The sequence below is a fragment of the Nerophis ophidion genome, linkage group LG09 (genome assembly GCF_033978795.1).
Source record: "Nerophis ophidion isolate RoL-2023_Sa linkage group LG09, RoL_Noph_v1.0, whole genome shotgun sequence".
NCBI lineage: Eukaryota > Metazoa > Chordata > Actinopteri > Syngnathiformes > Syngnathidae > Nerophis > Nerophis ophidion.
This window is the reverse complement of record NC_084619.1, coordinates 43,036,719-43,063,440: the sequence shown is the minus strand read 5'-3', so window position 1 is coordinate 43,063,440 and position 26,722 is coordinate 43,036,719. Positions and strand designations below refer to the sequence as shown.

General features: G+C 44.7%; 1 protein-coding gene across 1 annotated transcript; it reads left to right on the top strand.

The window, feature by feature from the left end:
• The first annotated feature begins 2,884 nt into the window (after positions 1 to 2,884).
• Positions 2,885 to 4,678, top strand: LOC133558720 (general transcription factor II-I repeat domain-containing protein 2-like). The gene has a single exon (XM_061909872.1). The coding sequence runs from the start codon at positions 2,885 to 2,887 to the stop codon at positions 4,676 to 4,678; it is 1,794 nt and encodes a 597-aa protein (XP_061765856.1).
• Positions 4,679 to 26,722: the final 22,044 nt, after the last annotated feature.

The window sequence follows — 26,722 nt, the reverse complement described above, 5'->3', positions numbered from 1 at the left end:
AAGTATCCGCCATAAGGTTAGTGTTTTTCTAGCATTTGTGTCAATTTAAATATAAGCATATTTTGTCGCTTTCACCATATTAAATCATTTACATCAAATGTAGGGTTGTTATTGCTAAAGGGCCCCCTACCGTAATACCAAAATCCAGTTGTCCACAGAGGCTGAAAAGACAAACATTGACCTCAAACATGACCTGTCCTCCGCCTCTGCTCTTGCTGTACTTGACTATCATTTGACCTTTTTCTTAGATATTTCTGAAAGTGACAGTACTTCAAACACAGTCCCTTTTTCATAAACAGAAGGCCGAGGAGGTAAGGGTGGATTCAGACTCCTTACAGCAAAATCGAAAATCATCCGACTCTGACATATTCCATAGTTTTAACATTTTTCAGAAAAAAAATATAAAGTCAAGTTTAGAAGTGGTAATAAAATCATTGACAAAAAAGGATATGTTATTTAGAGACCTGACATTCAACAGACCCATCCTGATGGTGTTATTGACAGGCTGCGATGTTGGCTTTGATTTGGAGAGAATAGGAATGAGATTGTTTAAGTTAGCAGGGTGGCTAAGTTTCCCAATAGTTACTCTCTTGGTTGTCACAACAGGAATATAGAAGGTGCCATGATTTGATGTAGGCATGACTGCTTACAGGGGGTGGCGAGGTATGCCGTAAGGGGGAGGTGGAGTAGTTTTAATAATTTTTCAGTGGGCAAAAAGTTGTAACTAAATCTAATTTGAAAATAACGATTTTGCACATCAATAGTGGTTTAGTAGATTAATTTGGAATATGGAGGAGGTGAGGTAATATCTGTGTAAAGTTTGTGATTTCATTGATATGATCAATCAGGTACAAGGGAAAAGATACTTGCTGACTCGCGTTGACAATTACAGTGGTTGGCCGGAAACAACCCCAACCTCAAAAGAGGATGTAAAATCAGTAATTAAATGGTTTGTCAATGACCTAATACCCCGACATTGTTTCCCCAAAAAGATTTGGTCAGATAACGGCACCCATTTTAAAAATGCTCACTTAGCCTTGGTCGAAAAAGTTCTCGGACTAGAACACAGGTTCGGTTCGGTGTACCATCCTTAGTCCAAAGGTAATATCGAGAGAATGAACAAAAATCAAAACGTATTGGCTAAAATCTGTGCACAGACCAAATTGAATTTGATTGACATGGCGCCATTAGCGTTAATGATCATTCGAAGGTCCCTAAATAAAACTGTTTTTACGGCCTTTGAATTTTTCACCCTATGAACTGCATACAGATCAGCCCTTCCCGGGACCAGCAGCTCCCCTGGAAAGAGGAATCAACCTGAGACCAAAATGGTCTGTTTACAAAATGCAACATTATTTGCCAGTTCCTCTCTGCAGATTCAAGGATGACAGCCCGCCTCTCCAAATTCCCTTCCGCCCACTGAATGGACATCTCACGCCCTTCGACTGGCAGATGCCACTGCCGACATCGCCACATCACCTGCCCCACCCGACCCCCCGGCAGAACTTACACACATAGAGTCACAGCCCAGAAGATGACGCCAAGAGAGATCTCCCCCCGTTGAGCTGCCGTCTACCGTCGTGTAGTTCTACCAGAACTACTCAGCCGCTGTATTGTATATCCAAAGCTATCATATATCCTTACTTGAGACCAACCTATGTACTCGATGTTTTACAACTTCTCTTACTTGTTTTCAGCATAACTATTGGTGTTGCTACAATAAGTAAAAAATTTGATGTTGATCCCCTGATTCTGATAGACGGAAGGCAGGATGTTACACCCAAAAGTATTCCCTGACAGACTTGGTACTTTGGCTTGTTCTCTTGTCCTTGTGCCTCAGTCCTTCCTTCCCGACGACAGTGACTGACAAGTGTCTTAGAACATATGGTGGACTTGAAATAGACTGGATCCAAGGGGACAGCAAGACTTACTTTTTTGACCTGTGCAGTGTGATTTATTGCGAGGGACATAACAGTTATTACCGTGGTAGTAACCTCTATCTTTGTTATGCTTCAACCCTGAGCTATTGGTGTCGGAAGCAGAATACATACTCTAGGGCATGGGTGTCAAACTCTGGCCCGTCGGCCAAATTTGGCCCGCCGAGTAATTTTATTTGGCCCTCGAGGCATAGACATTTTACCATTAGAGCTGGCCCGCCGGTATAGTGCCGCTGTAATACTCAATCACCGTTAAACATAATTATCAACCCTCCCAATTTTCCTTAAGACTCATCTGTATTGAAGATGAGCCTTATAGGAGTTGTCATAAGTGTCCGCTACTAACTCAGTCACATGATAAGTGCGGCTTTTGAACACTCACACATTGGGCTGCAAGACATACTTAGTCAACAGCCATACAGATCATACTGACGGTGGCCATATAAAAAATTTTGATACTGTTACAAATATGTGCCACACTGTGAACCCACACAAACAAGAATGGCAAACACATTTTGGGAGAACATCCGCACCAAACCCAACATAAACACAACAGAACAAATACCCAGAACCCTTTGCAGTACTAACTCTTCCGGGACGCTACAATATACACCGCCCCTCCTCCCCGCTATACCAACCGCCCCCCCCAACCCCACCCACCTCAAACCCCTTCCCCCCACCTACCACCTCAACGCCACCGCGCGCGCCCCCCATCTCCCGAATTCGGAGGTCTCAAGGTTGGCAAGTGTTCTAATACTACAAATCCCATAATGCTCTGCGGTTTTTTTGGCGCGCCAGCCATGCTCTCTCCTCTGGGTCAGTAGCGATTCGCGTCCTTGCGCCACGCTTCGGCTGAAAGCTAGCCGGCTCACCCCGCCTCCCCGTGCCTCTCTCCCACACGGCCTCATTCTACAACTGTCAGTGTCGCTGTGTTACCCCTACCAAAAATGGCGAAAAGGAAGATCGAAAACAGAACTTTTCTGGACAGGTGGGAGACAGAATATCTGTTTATATGTGTAAAAGACAGACCTGTTTGTCTCGTTTGTGGAGCCAACGTGTCGGTAACTAAGGAGTACAACATTAGGCGACACTATGAAACGAAACACCAGGACAAGTACAAGGACCTGGACACGACTCAAAGGAGCCAGAAAATAGAGGAGATGAAAAGAGGTTTGCTTTCACAACAGTATATGTTCAAAAAAGCCACAACACAAAATGAGGCTGCTGTAAAGGCAAGTTATATCGTGGCAGAAGAAATCCCCAAATCAACCCGACCCTTTAATGAGGGAGAGTTTGTTAAAAAGTGCATGCTGAAAATTTGTGACCAACTGTGCCCAGAGAAAAAGCAGGCCTTTTCAAACGTAAGCCTGAGCAGGAACACAATAGCTGAGAGCACATGTGATCTTGCCGCCAATCTGCATGACCAGCTGATGGAAAAGGGAAAAGATTTTGTTTCTTTTTCCCTTGCTGTGGACGAGAGCACTGACGCATCTGATACTGCGCAGCTGTCAGTCTTCATCCGCGGTGTCGACTCAAACATGTGTGTTACGGAGGAGCTTTTGGGATTTAAATCCATGCATGGCACAACCACAGGGAAGGAAATATTTGAGGAGGTTTGCAAATGTGTAACTGAAATAAACCTGCCGTGCGATAAACTCTTGGGATTAACCACTGATGGTGCGCCAGCGATGAGTGGTAAAAAGAATGGACTGGTGGGCAGGATTTGTGAAAAGATGCGGGAAGAGAACTGTGCAGGTGAGCTATGTGTTTATCACTGCATCATACATCAAGAGTCACTGTGTGCTAAAGCCCTAAAGATGGAACATGTTATGACCACAGTAACAAAAGTTGTTAACTTTATAAGAGCCAAAAGTCTGAATCACCGCCAGTTTAAGTCTTTTCTGGACGAGTTTGGTTCAAAACAGACAGACGTGCCGTGTCACACAGAGGTGAGATGGTTAAGCCGCGGAAAAGTACTAAACAGATTTTTCGAGCTGCGTGAAGAAATATGTCAGTTTCTGCAAAGCAAAGGGAAGGACACAGCAGACCTCCGGGAGCAAAAGTTTATGTGTGAGCTGGCCTTTCTGTGTGACATCTCAAACCATCTTGATGTGCTGAACATGCAGCTACAGGGGCGGGGCCGCATCATCACAGATATGTACTCGTCAGTGAGAGCTTTTAAAACTAAACTCTGCCTGTGGGAGAATCAGCTGCTTGGCCATTTCCCCTGCTGCCAAACCATAAAAACGCAGATCTTTACCGCTGTGTGCGCACATTTTAGTGAAAAACTCAGTGTACTCGGTGCTGAGTTTAGCCGGCGATTTGGCGACTTTGATGGTCAGAAGTGTAAATTTGAACTGATTAGTAATCCCTTTGCAGTTGACGTGGAAAACGCACCAATTAACCTCCAAATGGAGCTGATTGAACTCCAGTGTAATAACACGCTGAAGTCAAAGTATGATGCCGTTGGCGCCGCACACTTTCCACAATTCATCCCTGACACAATGCCTCAGCTCCGCACCCAAGCTGCTCAATTGCTCTCCGTGTTCGGCAGCACGTATCTATGTGAGCAACTTTTCTCCTCAATGAAGATGACGAAAACGTCTCACAGGATACGTCTGACTGATGAACACCTTTTGTCAATAATGAAGGTGGCCTCAGCTCAAAGCCTGAGCCCCGACATTAATGAACTAACATCGAAGAAAAGATGCCAGGTATCTGGCTTGGGCACATCAGATTAGATCATTGTGTTGCAAAATGAGCAGTAAAAAGGTCTGGATGGTTGATTTATTCATTATTTTATTTTCAAATTTATTTTAAATTGTATTTAATATGACATTGATGATTTTTTGTTTGTTTTTTGAAAGTTGATTTTGCACTATTAAGTTATATAAGCGTTGCTTGTTCCATATTCAGTGTTAAAGCAAATCAGTGTGGAGGTTTAGGATAGGCAAATATAAACTTTGGCCTGTTCCTTTTTCGGTCATTCTTTTTCTTTTCTTTTTGTGTGTAAATGTGTATCTGTACTGTTAAACTGGTCACACAAAATGGTTGATGGTTGATTATATGACCGAAATAAACTTATTTCATTCATTCATTCATTTATTGCTTGTTCCATCAGTGTTAAAGCAAATCAGTGTAGCAAACAGAGCAATAATTAAAGTTTTATTCATGCACTTTCTCTTGCTACTTCGAGGCTTAAATGTTTGATTCAATCATTATTATTTTATTTTCAAATGTATTATTAGCCTGTGGAAAAAGTTTATTTTGATATTTACCTCAGAAGGCTGCACATAGAAGAGAGGCATTCCATTTTTATTTAAATTTTATTTGATATGCCATTGATGTTTTTTAATTATTATAATTATTATTTGAAACTCGATTTTGCATGTCACTGTGGAGGTTTCCTGCGTCTCGCCCGGCTTCTTCTGACCACAGTATCACACAGCTCAGGATACAGGTTTGACACAGTATTTAATTGATCTTTTACTTTACACAATTGTCAGTCTTTCCAGCTTTTCAGCTGTCCCTTGTTCGTCTCTCCTGCGTCTCTCCTGCGTCTCTCATGCGTCCTCATGCGTCCTCATGCGTCCGTCCCTTTCATGGTCTCCAGCGCTGCTACTAAAGGGAACAGGTGATTAGATCACTCGTTCCAGCTGAGGTATCCACTCACCTGTTGGCTGCTTCATGGCCGGCCCCTGCACACACCCCGCCCGCAGGGGACGCGTGGAACACGCCCCTCTCCACATGCCTCCACCGCCAGACACAGGCCGGGCACCCGTCCGGCCGCGTCCACTCCCCCTCATCCACCCCAATAGCGGAGCGAGAGAGGAAGTCGGCCTGTGGACCACCCGGAAGTTGTAGGGTTGTAATGCGAGATACCACCGGGTGATCCGCGCATTGGCGTCTTTCATAGGGTGGAGCCACTGGAGAGGTTTGTGATCTGAGCAGAGACTGAAGGCCCGCCCCAGCAGGTAGTAGCGGAGGGTCCGACCGCCCATCGGATGGCGAGGCACTCCCTCTCCACCGTACTGTACCTCGCCTCCCGGTCCGACAATTTCCGGCTGATGAAAAGTATGGGGCGATCGACGCCCTCCATCCGCTGTGTCAAAACCGCCCCCAGTCCCCGGCCCGACGCGTCCGCCTGCAGACAGAAAGGGATGTTAAAATTTGGCATGTGCAGTACCGGCTCCTCACAGAGTGCTTTCTTTACCTCTTCAAACACCTGCTGGCACCGCTCCGTCCAATAACCAGGTCTGGAGCACCCTTTCAGGTGAGGTCTGTCAGTGGGCTGGTCAGGTCCGCAAACCGGGGAATAAATCGACGGTAGTAGCCCGCCAGTCCCAAAAACTGCCTCACCTCTTTTTTAGTCTTGAGGGGTGGACAAGCCGCAATAGCCGACGTCTTGTCAACCTGTGGCTGCAGCCTTCCCCCCCCAAAGTGGTACCCCAGATACTGTACCTCCCTCCGGCCAACAGCGCACTTCGCCGGGTTGGCGGTGAGCCCCGCCCGCCTCAAGGACTCGAGCACCGCCCCCACTCGCCGCAGGTGATCTTCTCAGCTGTCACTCTGGATGATAACATCATCAAGGTAGGCAGCCGCGTATGCCGCGTGGGGTCGCAGCACCCGGTCCATGAGGCGCTGGAACGTGGCAGGCGCACCGAACAACCCGAACGGGAGCGTCACAAACTGGTATAAACCTTCCAGAGTGGAGAAGGCCGATTTTTCCCGGGACTCTGGTGATAAGGGAATCCGCCAGTAGCCCTTGGTTAAATCCAGTGTCATGAAAAAACGAGCAGTGCCCAGCCGATCCAGAAGCTCGTCGACCTGAGGCATTGGGTACGCGTCAAAACGTGACACCTCATTCACCTTGCGGTACTCCACACAGAACCGCACAGACCCATCCTTCTTCCCTACAAGAACAATAGGGCTGCACCACGCACTGTGGGATTCTTCTATTACTCCTAATTCCAGCATGGTTTTTAATTCGTCCCGAACTATTTTGCGTTTATGCTCGGGAAGCCTGTATGGCCGAGACCACACCGTAATCCCCGGGCTGGTCTCAATATGATGTCGGATGAGATCTGTTTGCCCGGGCCGCGAGGAGAACACATCTGCATAGCGCCGCTGTAACTAAGCCACCTCCGCTCTTTGAGCCAATGTGAGCTGGTCATCACAGGGAAGAGGAGAAGTAGAGGTAGAGTGCGGGATCTCTGGCCCCAACTCCTCCTCCTCTCTCACTACCGTCACCATGGAGACAGGCTCGGCCTCCCTCCATGCTTTCAGTAGGTTTACATGGTAAATTTGTAAGCCTCCACCTCGGTCCGAGCGCCGAACCTCGTAATCCACATCATTTACCTGCCGTGTGACCTCAAAGGGTCCTTGCCACTTTGCTAGAAATTTTGAGCTGGAAGTTGGGAGTAGTACAAGTATTTTTTCTCCCGGTGAAAATGTTCTCAGCTGGGTTCCCTTGTTGTACGTACGCTGTTGCCGTTGCTGTGCGCGGAGCAAATTTTCGCGTGACAAGTGCCCCACCTGGTGGAGTTTTGCCCGCAGGTCCATAACGTATTGTATTTTGTTTTTACTGCGGCTTGAACCTTCCTCCCAGCTTTCTTTAATTAGGTCCAATACGCCGCGCGGCTTCCTGCCGTATAACAACTCGAACGGTGCAAAACCGGTAGAGGTCTGGGGTGCCTCCCGCATCGCAAACATTAGGGGATCCAGCCATTTATCCCAATTAGGTTTGTCCTTGTGCGTGAACTTACGGATCAGGGTTTACAGGGTTTTATTAAACCGTTCCACCAGCCCGTCAGTTTGTGGGTTGTATACACTGGTGCGGATCGCTTTAATCCCCAATAACCCGTACAGTTCCTTTATCGTGCGTGACATATAGGACGTGCCTTGGTCCGTCAAAATCTCTTTCGGGATTCCGACGCGGGAAATGACCGTGAGGAGTGCTTGCGCCAAACTCTTGGCAGAGATGGAGCGTAGCGGCACTGCTTCGGGGTACCGCGTTGCATAATCCACCAGAACTAACACAAAGCGATATCCCCGTGTGCTTGGGTTAAATGGTTCGATGAGGTCCATCCCAATTCTTTCGAACGGGACCTTCATGAGTGGTAATGGGCGCAAAGGGGCCTTCGGGACGGCCGCCGGGTTTACCAGCTGGAAATCCGGACAGGCAGCACACCAGCGGCGAATGTCTGCCCGAATGCCTGGCCAATAGAAACGGACCATGACCCGATTGAGTGTTTTCTCGTACTCCAAGTGGCCGACGAGGGGATTGCAGTGCCCCGCCTGGAAAACCACCCCGCCATTTCCCGGCGGGGTTTTGGCACCAACAACTGGGTGGACTCCTCAACTGTTTGAGTGTCACGGCTCACTCTATATAACCTATCCCTAATAATCACAAAGTGGGGGAATACCTGCGTTTTCCCCGGGCGCACCAGCTGATCGTTTATGCAAACCACCTGGTCCCAGGCCGCTCGCAAAGTTTCATCATGGGACTGCTCAAGGGGAAAATCCTCCGTGGACTGCCAGCGGAGGGCCGGTGGGGCCTCCCGCGAAGCCCCTGCCGGTTCCCGCCTGTCAGTGCCGGATGAATCCGCGTCGCCAGCGAGTACTGCGCGGATATTCCCCTGTCCTACAGTCCGTGAACGCATCCCCACACATTGTGTCACTAACTGGTTAAACCCCGGCCAATTTGTTCCTAAAATTATGAGATACGTAAGGTGCGCGCTTGCGGCAACCTTAACCTTATGCTTTTGACCCTCATACCAAATTTCCACTGGCACAATCGGATACTCGTGCACATCCCCATGAATACACCTGATTTTACCCCGTGTCGCCTGCCTCAACACCCTGGGTCGAACCAGGTTTTGCTGAATCATGGACTGTTTACAGCCCGAATCCATCGCCCGGTATGTACTCCCTTGTATTCTTACCGGGACACAGCACGTCTCTCCTAAATCGGGGGCGGGTGCTGGGGCCCCGACAACCTGCATCACCTGCCCCACCTCCATCAAGGAGCACTCTCGGCGCACGTGACCCGGTTGACCGCAAGCCCAGCACACCGGCTTGGGTGTCTGAGGTGCACTCTGTGAGGGAAGCCCTCTCTGGACAGCGCTGTTACCCTGAAACGGACAAGGAGTCAGACGATTATTTTCCCCTTTCCCCACCTTTGTGGGATGTGTATGTGTGTGTGACTGGGTGCGTGTGTGTATGTGCTTGTGTTAATTGTTCAAGGAGGGGACCTGATCCTTGCTTCCCGGTCCTCCGGCCAGGTGAGGGCGCCACTCCAGTGCCAGTTGGTCTGGTGGTGGGAGTCGTCGGCGTGGAGCTGGGATGGGCCTTTCCGCTGTCTTCGGTGTGTTGTCCCTGTGGACCGCGAGGTGGTCTTCAGCCAGTGCCACTGCTGTTTTCACCTCCGTTGGACGGTGGTATCTCACCCATGCTGCGGTCCTGGGCGGGAGGGCGTTGAGAAACTGCTCCAGGAGGATTCTTTCAACGACTTGAGGATCTTGACCGTTTGGTTGAAGCCATCTGTTCGCCGCGTCCCTCATTTGCTGCGCCAGGACGAATGGGCGGTCTTCTTGGCCCAACTTCATCGCTCGGAATCTCCTCCGGTGATCCTCCGAGCTGCTGCCGACCCGATTTAGGATGGCGTGGCTTGAGTTGTCGTACTGCATCCTGGCGGCTGCCGGGTGGGCCAATGCTTATCGCTGTGCCTCCCCCACCAGAAGCGGCAGCAGCTTCAATCCCCACTCTGCCTCTGGCCATCCGCATGAGGTCGCCGTGGCCTCGAAGACATCCGGGAAGGTGTGGGGATCTTCTGCCTCCCCCATTCGCTGCATGGATGTCGTTGCTCCCCCTCCTACCGTGGATCTGTCCATCAGCTGCTGGATTAGCTGCGTCTGTTGCCGGCTTGCTGCCGATACCTCGGCCAGCACTTGCCCGAGCGCCTCCAGGGGTGATGTGGTGGACATCGTCGTGGTTCGCTTAAGTTGGGTGCCAGTTGTGGAGGTTTCCTGCGTCTCGCCCGGCTTCTTCTGACCACAGTATCACACAGCTCAGGATACAGGTTTTACACAGTATTTAATTGATCTTTTACTTTACACAATTGTCAGTCTTTCCAGCTTTTCAGCTGTCCCTTGTTCGTCTCTGTGCGTCTGTCCTGCGTCTCTCATGCGTCCTCATGCGTCCTCATGCGTCCTCATGCGTCCGTCCCTTTCATGGTCTCCAGCGCTGCTAATAAAGGGAACAGGTGATTAGATCACTCGTTCCAGCTGAGGTATCCACTCACCTGTTGGCTGCTTCATGGCCAGCCCCTGCACACACCCCGCGCGCAGAGGATGCGTGGAACACACCCCTCTCCACAGTCACTAAAAAGTTATATAAGCCTTGCTTGTTCAATATTCAATGCAAAACTTGTTTGGGTCCCTATTAAAAGGTTAATTTTTTCAACCTTGGCCCGCGGCTTTGTTCAGTTTTAAATTTTGGCCCACTCTGTATTGGAGTTTGACACCCCTGCTCTAGGGGGTGGTGCCCCTCGTTGAAGCAGGTAACCCACTACACAGGGCATTGGAATCCCACTAGCCCCTATTATTAAATCCAAACTATTCGGGAGAGATGACCTTCCAGAGGAATTTTGATCGTTCCCAAAACCCCATCGCCCTTACAATTGCCAACGTGGGTGACATGCCCAATCGACCCAGTCTCTTTTATGTTTTGTTGGGGGTTGACCAGACTGGTACAGACTCTAAAGGGATTATTAAAGTTAATGTCCTTGAGAGGGCGTTAACTACCTCTGCCCTCTCTGTAGCACCTAAAGTGCCACTCCACCTCGGTGACGTTTCAAAGGCTCTCTAATCTGTATATATTAATGACATCACCACTGAAGACCTGGTAGCTTTAAACCTAGGAGCGGGTGCAGGCAACCTGTGGCTGAGGTGGATGACTAGCATGGCCAAGAGCCAAAACATGGGTGATTGTGTTGCTTGTTCCGCTGGACGTCCCTTTCCCCAAACTTACCTGGCCCCTTTTAAGTTGACTGACACAAATGGCTCAAACTGTCTTATCTCCATGTTTTCTGAACCCACGCCACCAGGGTGTGATTTTTTGGCTACTGTGTACCCTCCTGTTGACAATTCCACCCGACTTCTTCCCTTTGTGGCCCAAAAGATGAATTACATGTCTTTTCAATTCACAGAACCCTCAACGTCCCCCAACAAATTAGGTGACATTGACCCTTCCTGGTGCACCACACTGATAGATGGCACAAAAATAGGCCCATGGGCACGGCTGACTTATTCTGGAATTGTGGGGAGCACAGATTGTACATTAGAATCCCAACGTCAGCCGTTGGGCTTTGTGGTGACCCCACTCACCCTAGTGGGTACCAAATCAACACCCCTTGGAACCCCTGTTTCGGCGGCCTCTTTAACTTCCCGCCGACGCAGTCATGTTCCATCTAGAGAGAGTGTAAGGGGCTCCTTTGATTTGATGAGAAACCCTGATGGTGTTTACTTTGTTGCAATAGGGCAACCAAGAGGTCCCCGCACAACATAAACTGTGGTGTGAATCCTGTGCAGGTTTCAAGAACCTTCCTATAATTGGTGCTATTTTCCCTGTGACTGCTAATAAAATTGTAGAACGCATTAACTATGTTTTTTATAATCTGTTGAAACTGACCAACCTGACTCGTGACGCTGTTGAGGGACTTGCTGAACAACTTGCCTCGACCTCCCTCATGGCCATCCAGAACCGTATAGCCCTTGACTGCATCTTAGCCAAGGAAGAAGGTGTGTGTGCAATGTTCGGTGACCAATGCTTTACCTTCATTCCGAACAACACCGCCCCAATGGCTCGGTCCAGAGGGCCTTAGAGGGCCTCCAAGCCCTGTCTAAGGAACTTACCGAAGTTTCCGGTGTCTCTGACCCCTTCAAAGATTGGCTTCAAGGCACCATTGGCAGGTGGACTGACCTAATTAAGTCTGTCCTGGTCTCCTTTGCAGTTTTCTTGGCCACTCTAGCCTCATGCAGTTGCTTTATTGCACCTTGTGCTAGGTCTCTATGGACCCGCATCATTGTTAGAACCGTAGAAGGTCAACCCCACCCTGTTTCTGGGTTTGCTATGTCTCTGAAGGGGGTCAAGCAAAGTGATGACTTTCGAGAATTGCTAGTTTCCCTCGCTGACCATGACGACTTTGACGTGGACTCTCTCCATCCATCTCCCATGTAACTATGCTTTTATTTTTGTGTGAGCTTGCTAAAACTTTAATGTGGGGCAGGTGCTTTAGAAGTTTTGTAATTTTGTTAGAAATCTTTTGTAGAAGATCTGAAGGGGGTTTGATGGAGATAGATATATTTTTAAATCCTAGTCATATTTGAAAACAGCTAAGTGTTGGGCATGCGTAGACCTTGAAGCTTGGAATGTAACTTGCAGCCATAACACCCTTCTTATCTCAAATATCCCAGGCTTAGAAGGAGAATAGATACAGTATGTTGATTCGCAGATCAACTAGGGTGATGCGATTTGAATGTGTTCTGCATAGATTTGGTCTCCCAAAGCTTTGGAATAAAGGTCAAAATAAGCTACTCTATCTGGGATTCATTTAAAACCAGCTTATGTGTCATCAAAAGAACCTGGGGGGTGACCAGCAGAAGATCTCGTCCTAAAGTAACAGTGGCAAAATGCTCATTCAGATAAATTGATAGACGTCCTCACAAATGTGAATATGATGCATTAAATGTATCTGCAAAAAAGTGAATATTGTGTCCTTGTCTCCATCTTAAACATTGTTAAAATCAAATGTTGGCAAAGCCCAAACGACCACTCTGTGTTTTGCCAAAGTACCCAGAGTATGTAAAAATGCACGTACGTACGTCAACAATGAAGTTGGCGTGAGGCCCTGCACATTGATACCTTTGCTCAAACCTTGGCTGGATACGGCCCGTTAAGATTTTCAATCCGGCCCGCCCAATGGTTTCAAACTATTGTTTTACAACTTTAATACCGATACTATAGCAGCCATTATGAAGTGTGGTGTCTTTTTCAAACAACTGTGAGTCTTGAGTATAGCAAGTATTTCAATGGTTGCAATCTTCGCTTTTGAGTGATATATGGAAAATCTATGTTACAGCAGTTTAGATGAGGCACCAAGCAGTGTGGGCGGGGTTTGTCTCCACAGAGTGTTTCTAAAGCGGACAGCCTAAAACGCGAATGTCAGGGACAGACTTGAGGCAGATTGTAGGTGTTTTTTTACCCTAAGGATAAATATTTTTCTGTTTAAGTGGCATTTTTGTTGCTTTTCGCTTGACTGTAAAAAATGTCGATCAAGGAAGTGGTTTGAGAAGTTAAAGAGGAGCGAGGTTCATATGTTGTTTGGATTCAGTGTTCTATTGCTCATTGTTAATATTGAAAATCCCACATTGTTTACTTTTATGAACATTTTAAAAAAGTGTTTTTTAACTCTCAATTATTGTGAGTTTTAGTGTTAGTCTTCTTGAAAAAATGGACCCAAGCACACACTGTACAGCAGACTTTTACACAAACATGCACGCATGCACGCACGCACACACACACACACACACACACACACACACACGCACACACACACACACACACACACACACACACGTACATATAAAACCAGTGCAAATCCTTTTCAACCTATATTCAAGTGAATACACTGCAAAGACAAGATACTTAAAGTTCGAACTGGAAAACGTGGTTATTTTTTGCAAATATTAGCTCATTTGGAATTTGATGCCTGCAACATGTTTCAAAAACGCTGGCACAAGTGGCAAAAAAGACTGAGAAAGTTGATGAATGGATTTCACCTTCTACGGTCCGTAATGTCATAAAAAGGTTCAGATAATCTGGACAAGCATTGCACGTAAACGGCAAGGCTGTGACCTTTGATCCCTCAGGCAGTACTGCATCAAAAACCGACATCAGTGTGTAAAGGATATCATCACATGGGTTCAGGAACACTTCAGAAAACCACTGCCAGTAACCGCAGTTTGTCGCGACATCTTTAAGTGCGAGTTAAAACTCTACTATGCAAAGCTAAAGCATTTTTCAACAACAACCAGAAACGCCGCCGGCTTCGCTGGGCCCGGCTTCGCTGGGCCCGAGCTCATATAAGATGTACTGATGCAAAGTGGAAAAGTGTTCTGTGGTCTGTCCACATTTCAAATTGTTTTTGGAAACTGTGGACATTGTGTCCTCCGGACCAAAGAGGAAAAGAACCATCCAAACTATTATATGCGCAAAGCTAAGAAGCAAGCATCTGTGATGGTATGGGTATATATTAGTGCCCAAAGCAATGGTAACATACACATTTGTGGAGGCACCATTAATGCTAAAAGTACATACAAGTTTTAGAGCAACATATGATGTCATCCAAACAACGTTATCATGGACGCCCCTGCTTATTTCAGCAAGGCAATGCTAAGCCACGTGCTACAACAGCATGGCTTCATAGTAAAAGAGTGCGGGTACTAGACCGACCTGCCTGTAGTCCAGACCTGTCTCCCATTGAAATGTGTGGCGCAATATGAAGCCTAAAATACCACAACAGAGACCACGGACTGTTGAACAACTTAAGCTGTACCTCAAGCAATAATGGTAAAGAATCCCATCTGAAAAGCTTCAAAAATTTACCTCCTCAGTTCCTAAAAATTTACTGAGTGTTGGTAAAAGGAAAGGCCATGTAACACAGTGGTAAAAATGCCCCTTTACCAACTTTTTGCAATGTCTTGCTGCCATTAAATTCTAAGTTACTGATTATTTGCAAAAATAATATCTAAGTTTCTCAGTTAGAACGTTAAATATCTTGACTTTGCAGTCTATTCAATTGAATATAAGTTGAAAAGGATTTGTAAATCATTGTATTCTGTTTTTATTTACGATTTACACACTGTGCCAACTTCACTGGATTTAGGTTTTGTATACGAGACCGTGGCCCGCAGACACATTTTTTTCTCTCAATGTGACCCGCGAGTCAACATAATTGGCCTGCTTTTAAAAGATATTAACTTTGCTGTGAAAAAAAGGCATACTCTAGGTTTTTGTGTATCCCATCGCTTGAAACATGAGGCCCCTGGTGTGACGGTCACAGCACATCACTGATGTGTGTACTGCTATGTAGCTTATAATAATAATAAGTTATTATTACCAGCTCACTGTTAAAAATGTTATTTTTTGAAATTATTAACCAAATTAACATTTATTCCTACATACACGGACACACACAAAAGTATCAACAAATTGTACCGTTGAGTATTGGTATCGATTTGCTGGTGCCATGAAATGGTTCTGTATCGATTCAAATGTGTAAGGTGCCATTCCGACATATAATTGTTTAAGCAAAATAAAGTGAATCATTAAAAACAGGTAAATAAAAGCAACAATTGCACATTTGATCACGATGATGGATGTCTTTTGTTAAATTCTGTTACATCACCAGTAAAAAGTATGAATTGTTGATCATAAATATCTGTGAGGTTATTAAGTTGCGCACACGCACTCACACACACACACACAGACACGCAAGCATGTGTGCGCGCGCACACACACACACACACACACACACACACACACAGACACGCAAGCATGCGTGCGCGCGCACACACACACACACACACACACACACACACACACACACAGACACGCAAGCATGCGTGCGCGCGCACACACACACACACACATGAACACACACACACGAACACACACACACGCACACACACACACACACATGCACACACACACACACACACACACACACACACACACATCCGAGCAGGTGGACTGTGTCTCACAGAATGTTCTAGTAGCTTCTGTCAGCCCTCTGGAGTGCCGTCATTCTTCCTCCAGTCCTCCTGGTCAGTCATCGGCGCCTCTCTCCTATGCTGAGGTTTGGCCAGTCAAGTACAAGCTTCCGAGTGTTTTGTTGCACCCGATGAAATATGTGTTGACTATTTGGGCTAAACGATAGAATAATAAGTCACTTGTCTTCCCATGATTTGGATTTTTAAGGCCTCGTTTCCATGTCAATTTTGATTATTTTGCCCATATTTGACCTGTAGCAGATTTTTACCAAGTCAATCCGAACAGCAGAATGCCTCATTTTTTTAATTATGTGAATATGAATGAGATAAGAATACAATGCGACTGCAGTCCAAACATAGGGTCACATTCATTCGACCATCCGACGGTACGTCATCAAAAAGTGATAAGCAGCATAATTTGATTGCCAAAATATACGGTTGCAAGGATAATAGCTGAAAAATTAACAGAACACAGGCACAAATTATGTTTTAGGAACTCCCGTCAAAGTTTCACCATTCCTGTCTCCGACTGCTCCCCCACACACTCTCCAGGGCAGATGTCGAAACAAATGTCCCACTAACGGCGAGAGCCATAACACTTGCCCTCTACCTTCTTAATCTTCTTCATGCAATAATTCGGTTCAGAAAATGTTGACTTTGACAGCACAATATCTTTGAAATTGTCTCAAATGCAGCAGGTCTGAGATCTACTCGAATTGAAGCCATGTTTAATTTCCTAAACACAGCAGCGCGTATGACATCAGGCAGTCATGTCAACATGCTGGTCCGTTTGCGTTCACATTAGATGTTCACATTTTTTAGTACATAAAAATGATTTGACAACAAAATTAGAATTGAACATCTTACCCTGCATTGTATTTGAGCCATAGTTTAGCAAAAACGTTATTTGACGGTTCTTCTTTTTATGCTTTTCGTTCTTCATGTCATAGAGCTACCTTTACTTTTCACATTGCAAGAATGACAAGCTACAGAAACCAGTCTTCTCTGTACTCTTCTCTCAATCTGATATGAATGTAGTTTGTCACGAAAGATTAATTGTTTATGAAACAAGACCAGAGTATACATGCATACGATACAATGTAATGCAGGGGTTTTAGACACGCGGCCCGCGGACCAATTGCGGCCAGCGAGACGTTATTCTGTGGCCCCCACCTCAGTATGAAAGTTTAATGTTAGTGCGGCCCGCAAGTTTTATATGAATGGCGTTTGACAGCGTTGTGTGCGGAACTGAAGGAATCTACCAATCACGGTGTGGTATATGGCTGTCGAGGGCGGAACATTGACGTCACTTGCGTGATGCAAGCAGAGAAACGTTTTGCCGCTTTTCCACTAGACCCGCATGCGCTTTTCCTCTCTCCCTCTCGCTCTCTCTCTCTCTCTCTCTCTCTCTTTCTCTCTTTCTCTGTCACTGTGTGTGTGTCTCTCTCTCTCTCGCTCCCTCCCCCGGCGTGGCTGTAACAGTCCGGGCCAGGGAGACAAGCGGTCCGGTGGCTTCCGAAGCATACCGCCTAAGGACCGAGCGACAATACAAAACTGTGGTGCACTGGAATCAAGCGCTGATACTCCGACATAGAGTCGCTGGGCGAATCGGATGTGTAACACATTACTCGTGATGTTAGCCCGTTCGGGGCTACTGTATTTCCTTGAATTGCCGCAGGGCATATAGGACGCGCCTGCCTTGAATTACTGCCGGGTCAAACTCGCTTCGCAAAATAATTAGCGCATGATTAGTATTCCTGCCTGGTCAAACTCGTGACGTCACGAGTGACACTTCCCCATCATCATTTTCAAAATGGAGGAGGCTGATTTCAATACCGGTAATTTGAAATCGCATGAAGGGAAAAGATTAAGAGTTATTCAGTAGGGTTTAGGGTCCAAGCTTACATCACACTTAAAGTTTTACTGCATGCCTTTGGTAAGTGCCGGACTAAGAAGAGTTTTTAAAATAATTAGCGCATGCTTACTTTTACCGCATGCCTTTGGTAAGCGCAGGAGTGAGAAGAGGTTTTAAATTAATTAGCGCCCCTGCGGCAATTCAAGGAAATACGATAATTGTGCAGCCATAATTGTATACTCCATAGCGTGCTCATAAACACATTCTCGCTACCGACATGGCGGCATACAACCTTCACCGGGGCTACCGCGCATGCTCGTCACTACTGTTGCATGCTGGGTAGTGTACTTCTTGTATTCCCTAGCTCATTGGTTCTCAACCTTTTTTCATCGATGTACCCCCTGTGAACCTTTTTTATAATTCAAGTACCTCCTAATCAGAGCAAAGCATTTTTGGTTGAAAAAAAGATAAAGAAGTAAAATACAGCACTATGTCATCAGTTTCTGATTTATTACATTTTACAACAGTGCAAAATATTGCTCATTTTTAGTGGTCTTTCTTGAACTATTTGGAAAAAAAGATATAAAAATAACAAAAAAATTGTTGAAAAAAAACCAAGTGATTCAATTATAAATAAAGATTTCTACACATAGAAGTAATCATCAACTTACCCTCTTTGGGTATTGGATCCATCTGGATTCATGAACTTAATTCTAAACATTTCTTCACAAAAAAAGAAATCTTTAACATCAATATTTATGGAACATGTCCACATAAAAATCTACTTGTCAACACTGAATATTGCATTGTTGCATTTTATTTTCACAGTTGATGAACTTACATTCATATTTTGTTGAAGTATTATTCAATAAATATATTTATAAAGGATTTTTGAATTGTTGCTATTTTTAGAATGTTTAAAAAAAATCTCACATACCCCTTGATATACCTTCAAGTACCCCCAGGGGTATGCGTACCCCCATTTGAGAACCACTGCCCTAGCTCATAACATCACAGTAATAATGTGTATACATTGTTGCTGACTTGAGAAATCGAATTATTATTGTTATTACCTATGACTGATTTATTTACTTAATTGTCATTTTTTTCATTTATATTTTGATTTTGTTTTGTGTTGAAATTAAAAATAAAGACATTTAAAAATATATTTTTTTAAGAAGTTTTCTTGCGGCCCAGCCTCACCCAGACTATGCATCCAGTGGCCCCCAGGCAAATTGAGTTTGAGACCCCTGATGTAATGTATCACACAATTCCAGTTGTTTCAATAGTTTTATCCAAAAAAGCAATTTTATCCAATGTCCTTGATCTCTGTAACAGAACAGTGAATAAATAAATAATCAATAAATAATATGCCATAGTAAGCAAATAAATATTAAATACATAAATAATATTTGTCTCAATTTAAAAAATAAATAAAAATGGTTCAAGATATTCATCATAATTCTTGTTCTGTGTACTTTGTGAACACTTGTAGTTTGAACCGTCTCTTAAACTGAATCATATTGGTGCCTTGTGTGATTTATTTGAATAATCCGTCCCATAATTTAATTCCACATACTGATGTACCAGGGGTTTTAAGTGTTGTATGTATACACATGTTTTAAATTTGATTTTTCTCTAAGGTTATATTTCTCCTCTTTTGTTGAGAAGTTTGTTGTACATTCTTGGGTAGCAGGTTATAGTTTGCTTTATACATAATTTTAGCTGTTTGCAAATGCACCAAATCGTTGAATTTCAATAATTGTGATTTAATAAATAAAGGTTTTGTATATTCTTTATAGCCAACATTATGTATTATTCTAATAGTTATTATTATTTTTTTTTTATCACCGTTAGTGAATGAAGCACACATTTGTAGTTGTTTCCCCATATTTCTACACAATAACTCAGATATGGTAACACTAGTGAGCAGAAGAGAAAATGAAGTGATTTTTGGTCTAGAACATGTTTTGCTTTATTCATTATTGATGTGTTTCTTGATACTTTATGTTGTATATATTTTTACATGAGATTTCCAATACATTTTATCATCTATTATTACACCCAAAAATGTGTTTTCTTTTACCCTTTCAATATTTACTCCGTCTATCTGTATTTCTGTCTGACTTTCACTTCTACTGTTACCAAATAGCATTATTTTAGTTTTACTGAGATTCAAAGATGGTCTGTTTTTGTCAAACAATCTATTTAATTTGTTAATTTCTTCTGTTATTATTTGTGTAATCGTCTGTCTGTACTCTCCTGAAAAAATATCATTGTATCATCTGCAAATAATACTAACTTTAAGTCCATTTATACAGAGATTGAACAATTTTGGTCCGAGTATTGATCCCTGAATGTGTTCGCCTATCTTCACGTATTGCTTCTTGTTGGTTAAGTAGCTTCTCATCCGGTTCAATACCAACCTTCTGATTCCATACAGTTGTAATTTTTTTTATTAAGATACTATGATTTATTGTGTCAAATGCTTTTGTTAAATCCATAAACGCTGCAGCAGCACATTTTTTACTATCCGTTGCATTTGTGATTTCTTCTGTTATTTCGATTATTGCCATTGATGTTGAGATGTTGGCTCTGTATCCATATTGGTTGTCTGTGAGTGTTTTGGTTTTATTTAGAAATTTTTCCACTCTGTTGTTAAACAGTTTTTCAATGATTTTAGTAAATTGTGGAAGTAGAGAAATAGGTCTGTAGTTTGTAAACTGGTGTTTGTCTCCAGTCTTACAAATCCGTAGGAATTTTTTCTATTTTCATTTTAACTGGGAATTTGTCCGTTTGAAAGGATAAGTTGCTGACATATGTTAAAGGTTCTTAAATAGTTTCAATTACCTTTTTTTATCGTTTTCATATCAATTTCGTTGCAATCAGTTGAGGTCTTTGATTTACTTTTTTTCACAATATTGATTATTTCCTCATTTGTCACTCCTTCTAGGAACATAGAGTTGGGGTTTCTATCTGTGATGTCTTTGAAATTGTTAAAGGCCTACTGAAATTAGATTTTCTTATTTAAACCGGAATAGCAGGTCCATTCTATGTGTCATACTTGATCATTTTGCGACATTGCTATATTTTTGCTGAAAGTATTTAGTAGAGAACATCGACGATAAAGTTCGCAACTTTTGGTCGCTAATAGAAAAGTCCTGCCTTTACCGGAAGTATGTGCGCGTGACGTCACAAGTTGCAGGGCTCCACACATATTCACATTGTTTTCAATGGGAGCCACCAGCAGTAAGAGCAATTCGGACGGAGAAAGCAACAATTTCCCCAATAATTTGAGCGAGGATAAAAGATTTGTGAATTATGATATTGATAGTGAAGGACTAGAAAAAAAAAAAAAAAAAAAAAAAAAAAGCGAGGGCTCCGGACGGCGGCAGTGTGAGCGTTTCAGATGTAATTAGACACATTTACTAGGATAATTCTGGAAGATCCCCTATCTGCTTATTGTTTTAATAGTATTTTAGTGAGATTTTAAAGATTGTAAAGGTATACCTCAAGGTCTGATAGCTGCGGTGAACACGAAGTGTCTCAGAGAGAAGCCGAGGAGCCAAGCTCACATCTGCCTTTTAAACAGCTGCTGCAGGACGACGAATAATCCAATGATTTTTCCGGTAAGATATATACCACAATTTCCCCATCCAAAAACATGCTCGTTGACGTAGAGAAAACGTGTTCGCTTAACCACTCTGTGTTAAAGGGGAACATTATCAAAATTTCAAAAGGGTTGAAAACAATAAAAATCAGTTCCCAATGGCTTTTTGTATTTTTTGAAGTTTTTTTCAAAATTTTACCGGTCCCGGACTATCCCTAAATAAAGCTTTAAAGTGCCTTATTTTCGCTATCTTCGAAACCACTATCCATTTCCCTGTGACTTCATACAGGGCTGCCAATACAAACAACATGGCGGTTACCACAGCAAGATATAGCGACATTAGCTCGGATTCAGACTCGGATTTCAGCGGCTTAAGCGATTCAACAGATTACGCATGTATTGAAACAGATGGTCGGAGTATGGAGGCAGATAGCGAAAACGAAATTGAAGAAGAAATTGAAGCTATTGAGCTAGTGACGCTATTCGGCCATAGCGTGGGTTTACCTAATGAAGTGGCCCATAGCATGGCTGCCTTATTAGCATCGCCGGTAAAATGTGCAGACCAAACGATCAGGACTTTCGCATCTTTTGACACTGGAGCAACTTATATCCGTCGATTGGTAAGTGTTTGTTTCGCATTAAATGTGGGTATCTAGTTTCAAATGTACATACAGCTAGCGTAAATAGCATGTTAGCATTGATTAGCGTAGCATGTTAGCATCGATTAGTTGGCAGTCATGAGGTGACCAAATATGTCTGATTAACACATAAGTCAACAACATCAAGAAAACTCACCTTTGTTGACTTAATCGTTGCAAATGCATTTGCAGGTTATCCATACATCTCTGTGCCATGTCTGCCTTAGCATCGCCGGTCAAATGTGAAGACACTCTGGTACATTCAATGGGGGTCTGGCGGCAGATTTCTTGCCAGTGGTGAAACTTGAATCCCTCCCTGTTAGTGTTGTTACACCCTCCGACAACACACCGACGAGGCATGATGTTTCCAAGGTTCCAAAAAATATTCGAAAAAACGGAAAATAACAGAGCTGAGACCCGGTGTTTGTAATGTGAAAATGAATATGGCAGGTGTGTTACCTCGGTGACATCACGTTCTTAAGTCATCGCTGAAAGACCAATAAACAAAAAGGCGTTTAATTTGCCAAAATTCACCCATTTATAGTTCGAAAATCGGTTATAAAAATACATGGTCTTTTTTCTGCAACATCAAGGTATATATTGACGCTTGCATAGGTTTGGTGATAATGTTCCCCTTTAAAGCTTCACAACAAACAAACAGCGGCTGTGTCTCGGTGCTAAAGACAGCTGCAATCCACCGCTTTCCACCAACAGCATTGTTCTTTATAGTCTCCATTATTAAATGAACAAATTGCAAAAGATTCAGCAACACAGATGTCCAAAATACTGTGTAATTATGCCATGAACAGAGACAACTTTTAGCCGCGTCATCATTCCGTAACGTTTTCAACAAGAAACTCACGGGAAATTTAAAATTGCAATTTAGTAAACTAAAAAGGCCGTATTGGCATGTTTTGCAATGTTAATATTTCATCATTGATATATAAACTATCAGACTGCGTGGTCGGTAGTAGTGGGTTTCAGTAGGCCTTTAAAGCCTATATCATGTCCGAAAAATGACAAAGTTGACCATTTTTGTGGTAATAATGGGATTGTAAAGGACTATTATTGATCCAATGTTAATATGCTAAAACATCATTCTTTTTTAGTAGCTACATACAATAATAACTGATCTTTGTTCGTGCACACAATAAATATAAATTAAGTGTTTGCATGTATTTATTCAAAAGAGTTATATATATGATAATGATGTTGCGATCCGCTACTTGGATCACCACATATGGTTTATACTTCCAGTTGTTGTATCACGGTTGTTCTACACCCTTACTTCCTGTTTAGTCAGTCACCATGGTTGCTCATAGATCCCACCTGCTAATCACAGTTTCTGCACACCTGTCACTTTTTGATTACTCCCCTATTTAAGACCGTCCCTTTTCGTTATTCTTTCTGGGACTCTAATTTGCTTTCACGCAACAAGTTACGCCTGCACTCTACATCGTATGTATATTCTCGCTAGCTTTTCACGCTCAGCCATTCGTTTATTCCAGCTCTCATGCTGTATGTTTTGTTTTTCTCTTTAATGTGTCTATGTGCCAGTTTAGTTCTAATTTTTGTATATCCTAGCTTTTATGCTAGCGTCTTTGGTTTGCCTTTTTATTAGCACCAGTGTTTTGTTTCATAGATCATTTTCGTTAAATAAATTGTTTATATTCTTACCTTTGCTGTGTTCACTTGACGCATCCTCGAGGGAATCGAACCCGGCATCACAATGCCGAACAGACGTAACAGTATGAACCGAGCAAAAAAAATTCCCTCGCGTCGAACCAGAGGAAGGAACCCTTCGACTTAGGGTTGTGGTTGGAGCTCATGGCTTGGGAGCAGGAAAGACTCGGCTGTGGGCCTGAAGTCTCCTCCGAAGCCGTTCGCGCTGCCCCGAAGAGGCGGGGGGTCCAGTGGAGAGGTCCTCCGCGCGGCAGTAATGTTCCAGCACCACTTATTCCTCCCCATGGACACAGCAACTGTCATTCCATTCAGGATTCACCTTCCACTACCGGTAATCCTGCTTGTTTTTTTTTCAATCATTCCTTCGGCCGCCATGACACCATCTCAGTCTGTAGTGATGACATGTGGGGAACGCCCACCGGCGACGCAACACTGCCCCCTGTCGTCGATATCTTTGCTGAAGATTTTTATATTGTGGACAGTAAATCTACCTCTCAACAACTTTCTAACAATAACATATGATAAAATTAAAAATTATCAGGACAATTTTTCTTTTTATTATTCTGGTAATTCACAATCTGCTTCTCCTACACCTCCTTTAAAACCTAATTCTCCGGCCAAGTCCAAGGTGTTTCCTCCCTATTCTAAAGGAAATTCTGGTCAAATTAAAGGGGAGGAGTCGGCCCGCCTCCAAACCTCCCACCACCCTCCCTTAAGGTCAGTCCCTGACCATAGGGAACGGGTCTGGGATCCCCGTCTGGAGGGAGGGGCTATGGCCTATAGCTGTACTACGGAGGTAGCACAGATACTACCCTCTAAACCACAGCCACCATGCAGACCACCTTTACCTGTTTTTCCCCAGGCCAAGTCTCAACGGCCTTACAGACCTCCTCCACCGGTATTCCGGTTAGCACCTACACGTAGGCCAACTTTACCGGTTCTTCAAACTGTCAAACCGCAACCTCTTTTGAGGCCACCCTTACCTGTTTTTTGGCCCGTTAAACCACTAGCTCCTCCTAGGCCGCCGCCACCTGTATTCCGCTTAGCTTTTCCCTGTAGACCTCCTCCACCTGTGATTCCCCCGGCCAATTCTCTACGGCCAAGTAGACCTCCTCCACCAGTGTTTAGTATTGCTAGGTCATTACCTCCAGCACGTCCTCCACCACCGGTGTTCGGCATTTCTCCCAGTCTGGTTCTCACATCAGCGCATGACTCTGACCTGGTTTTCACGCCAGAATTGGACTCTCGACTGGTTTTCGCACCTGTTTCAGACTCTAAGCTGGTTCTCACGCCAGAACCAACTCCAGGGCTGGAGCCCACTCCAGCACCAGTTCGTAAGCTGGAGCCCACTCCAGTACCAGCTCCACGCCGCCAAGCACCGGTACCAGCTCCACGCCGCCAAGCACTGCCGCCGACGGGGCTGGAGCCCACACCAGCGCAGACGACGGGGCTGGAGCCCACGCCAGCCCCACCGACGACTACGCCTGTATTCACGCCAATGACGACTCCTGCGGATTCCACGCCGCCAGTGACGACTCCTGCGGCTTCCACGCCTCCAATGACGCCTTCTGGGGTTTCCACGCCGCCAATGACGCCTTCTGCGGTTTCCACGCCGCCAATGACGCCTTCTGCGGTTTCCACGCCGCCAATGACCTCTTCTTCGGCTGCAGCACCCACATCATCCTCGCCAGCTGCACTCGGCCCTGCTTTGGCTGTAGTCCCCGCACCCTCGTCTGCTGCTTCCAAGCCTGCTGGGATTTCGGTGCTGAGGCGTCGTCCACCACGTCGACCACGGGCGTGGCCTCTGCGAGGTCGTCCTCCTCGCGAGACACTCCCTCCTCCATGTCGGCCACGGAAGTGGCCGTGCCCGGGTCGTCCGCCTCGCCGGGCACCTCATCCTACGAGGCGGGCACTAATGTGGCCTTTTCAAGGTCGCCCGAAAAAACTTTTTTGGCAACGGCGTTCCATCCGCCGCCGCCACATGACTTGTCCATGGTGGATTCGGGGGCACGCGACCTGGCGACCCTCCGCCATGGCCTCCCTCCGCCCTCCCTTCTTCTGTGGACTGTCTTGTTGTGGGGAGGGGGTTCAAGTTTTTTCTTTGTTTTTTTTTTGGACATCAGGAATCTGTCTTGTTTGGGGGGGGGATACTGTTGCGATCCGCTGCTTGGATCACCACATATGGTTAATACTTCCAGTTGTTGTATCACTGATCTTAGCGCTGCTTTCGATACCGTCGATCATAATATTTTATTAGAGCGTATCAAAACACGAATTGGTATGTCAGACTCAGCCCTGTCTTGGTTTAACTCTTATCTTACTGATAGGATGCAGTGCGTCTCCCATAACAGTGTGACCTCGGACTATGTTAAGGTAACGTGTGGAGTTCCCCAGGGTTCGGTCCTTGGCCCTGTGCTCTTCAGCATCTACATGCTGCCGCTAGGTGACGACATACGCAAATACGGTATTAGCTTTCACTGCTATGCTGATGACACCCAACTCTACATGCCCCTAAAGCTGACCAACACGCCAGACTGTAGTCAGTTGGAAGCGTGTCTTAATGAAATTAAACAATGGATGTCCGCTAACTTTTTGCAACTTAACGCCAAAAAAACGGAAATGCTGATTATCGGTCCTGCTAGACACCGACCTCTATTTAATAATACAACTTTAACATTTGACAACCAAATAATAAAACAAGGTGACTCTGTAAAAAATCTGGGTATTATTTTCGACCCAACTCTCTCCTTTGAGTCACACATTAAAAGCGTTACTAAAACGGCCTTCTTTCACCTCCGTAATATCGCTAAAATTCGCTCCATTTTGTCCACTAAAGATCATTATCCATGCGTTTGTTACATCTCGTCTCGATTACTGTAACATATTATTTTCGGGTCTCCCCATGTCTAGCATTAAAAGATTACAGTTGGTACAAAATGCGGCTGCTAGACTTTTGACAAGAACAAGAAAGTTTGATCATATTACGCCTGTATTGGCTCACCTGCATTGGCTTCCTGTGCACTTAAGATGTGACTTTAAGGTTTTACTAATTACGTATAAAATACTACACGGTCTAGCTCCAGCCTATCTTGCCGATTGTATTGTACCATATATCCCGGCAAGAAATCTGCGTTCAAAAGACTCCGGCTTATTAGTGATTCCTAGAG

Excerpts from the sequence above, each read along its gene's own strand:
- LOC133558720 (XM_061909872.1), top strand. The coding sequence starts at position 2,885 with ATGGCGAAAAGGAAGATCGAAAACAGAACTTTTCTGGACAGGTGGGAG.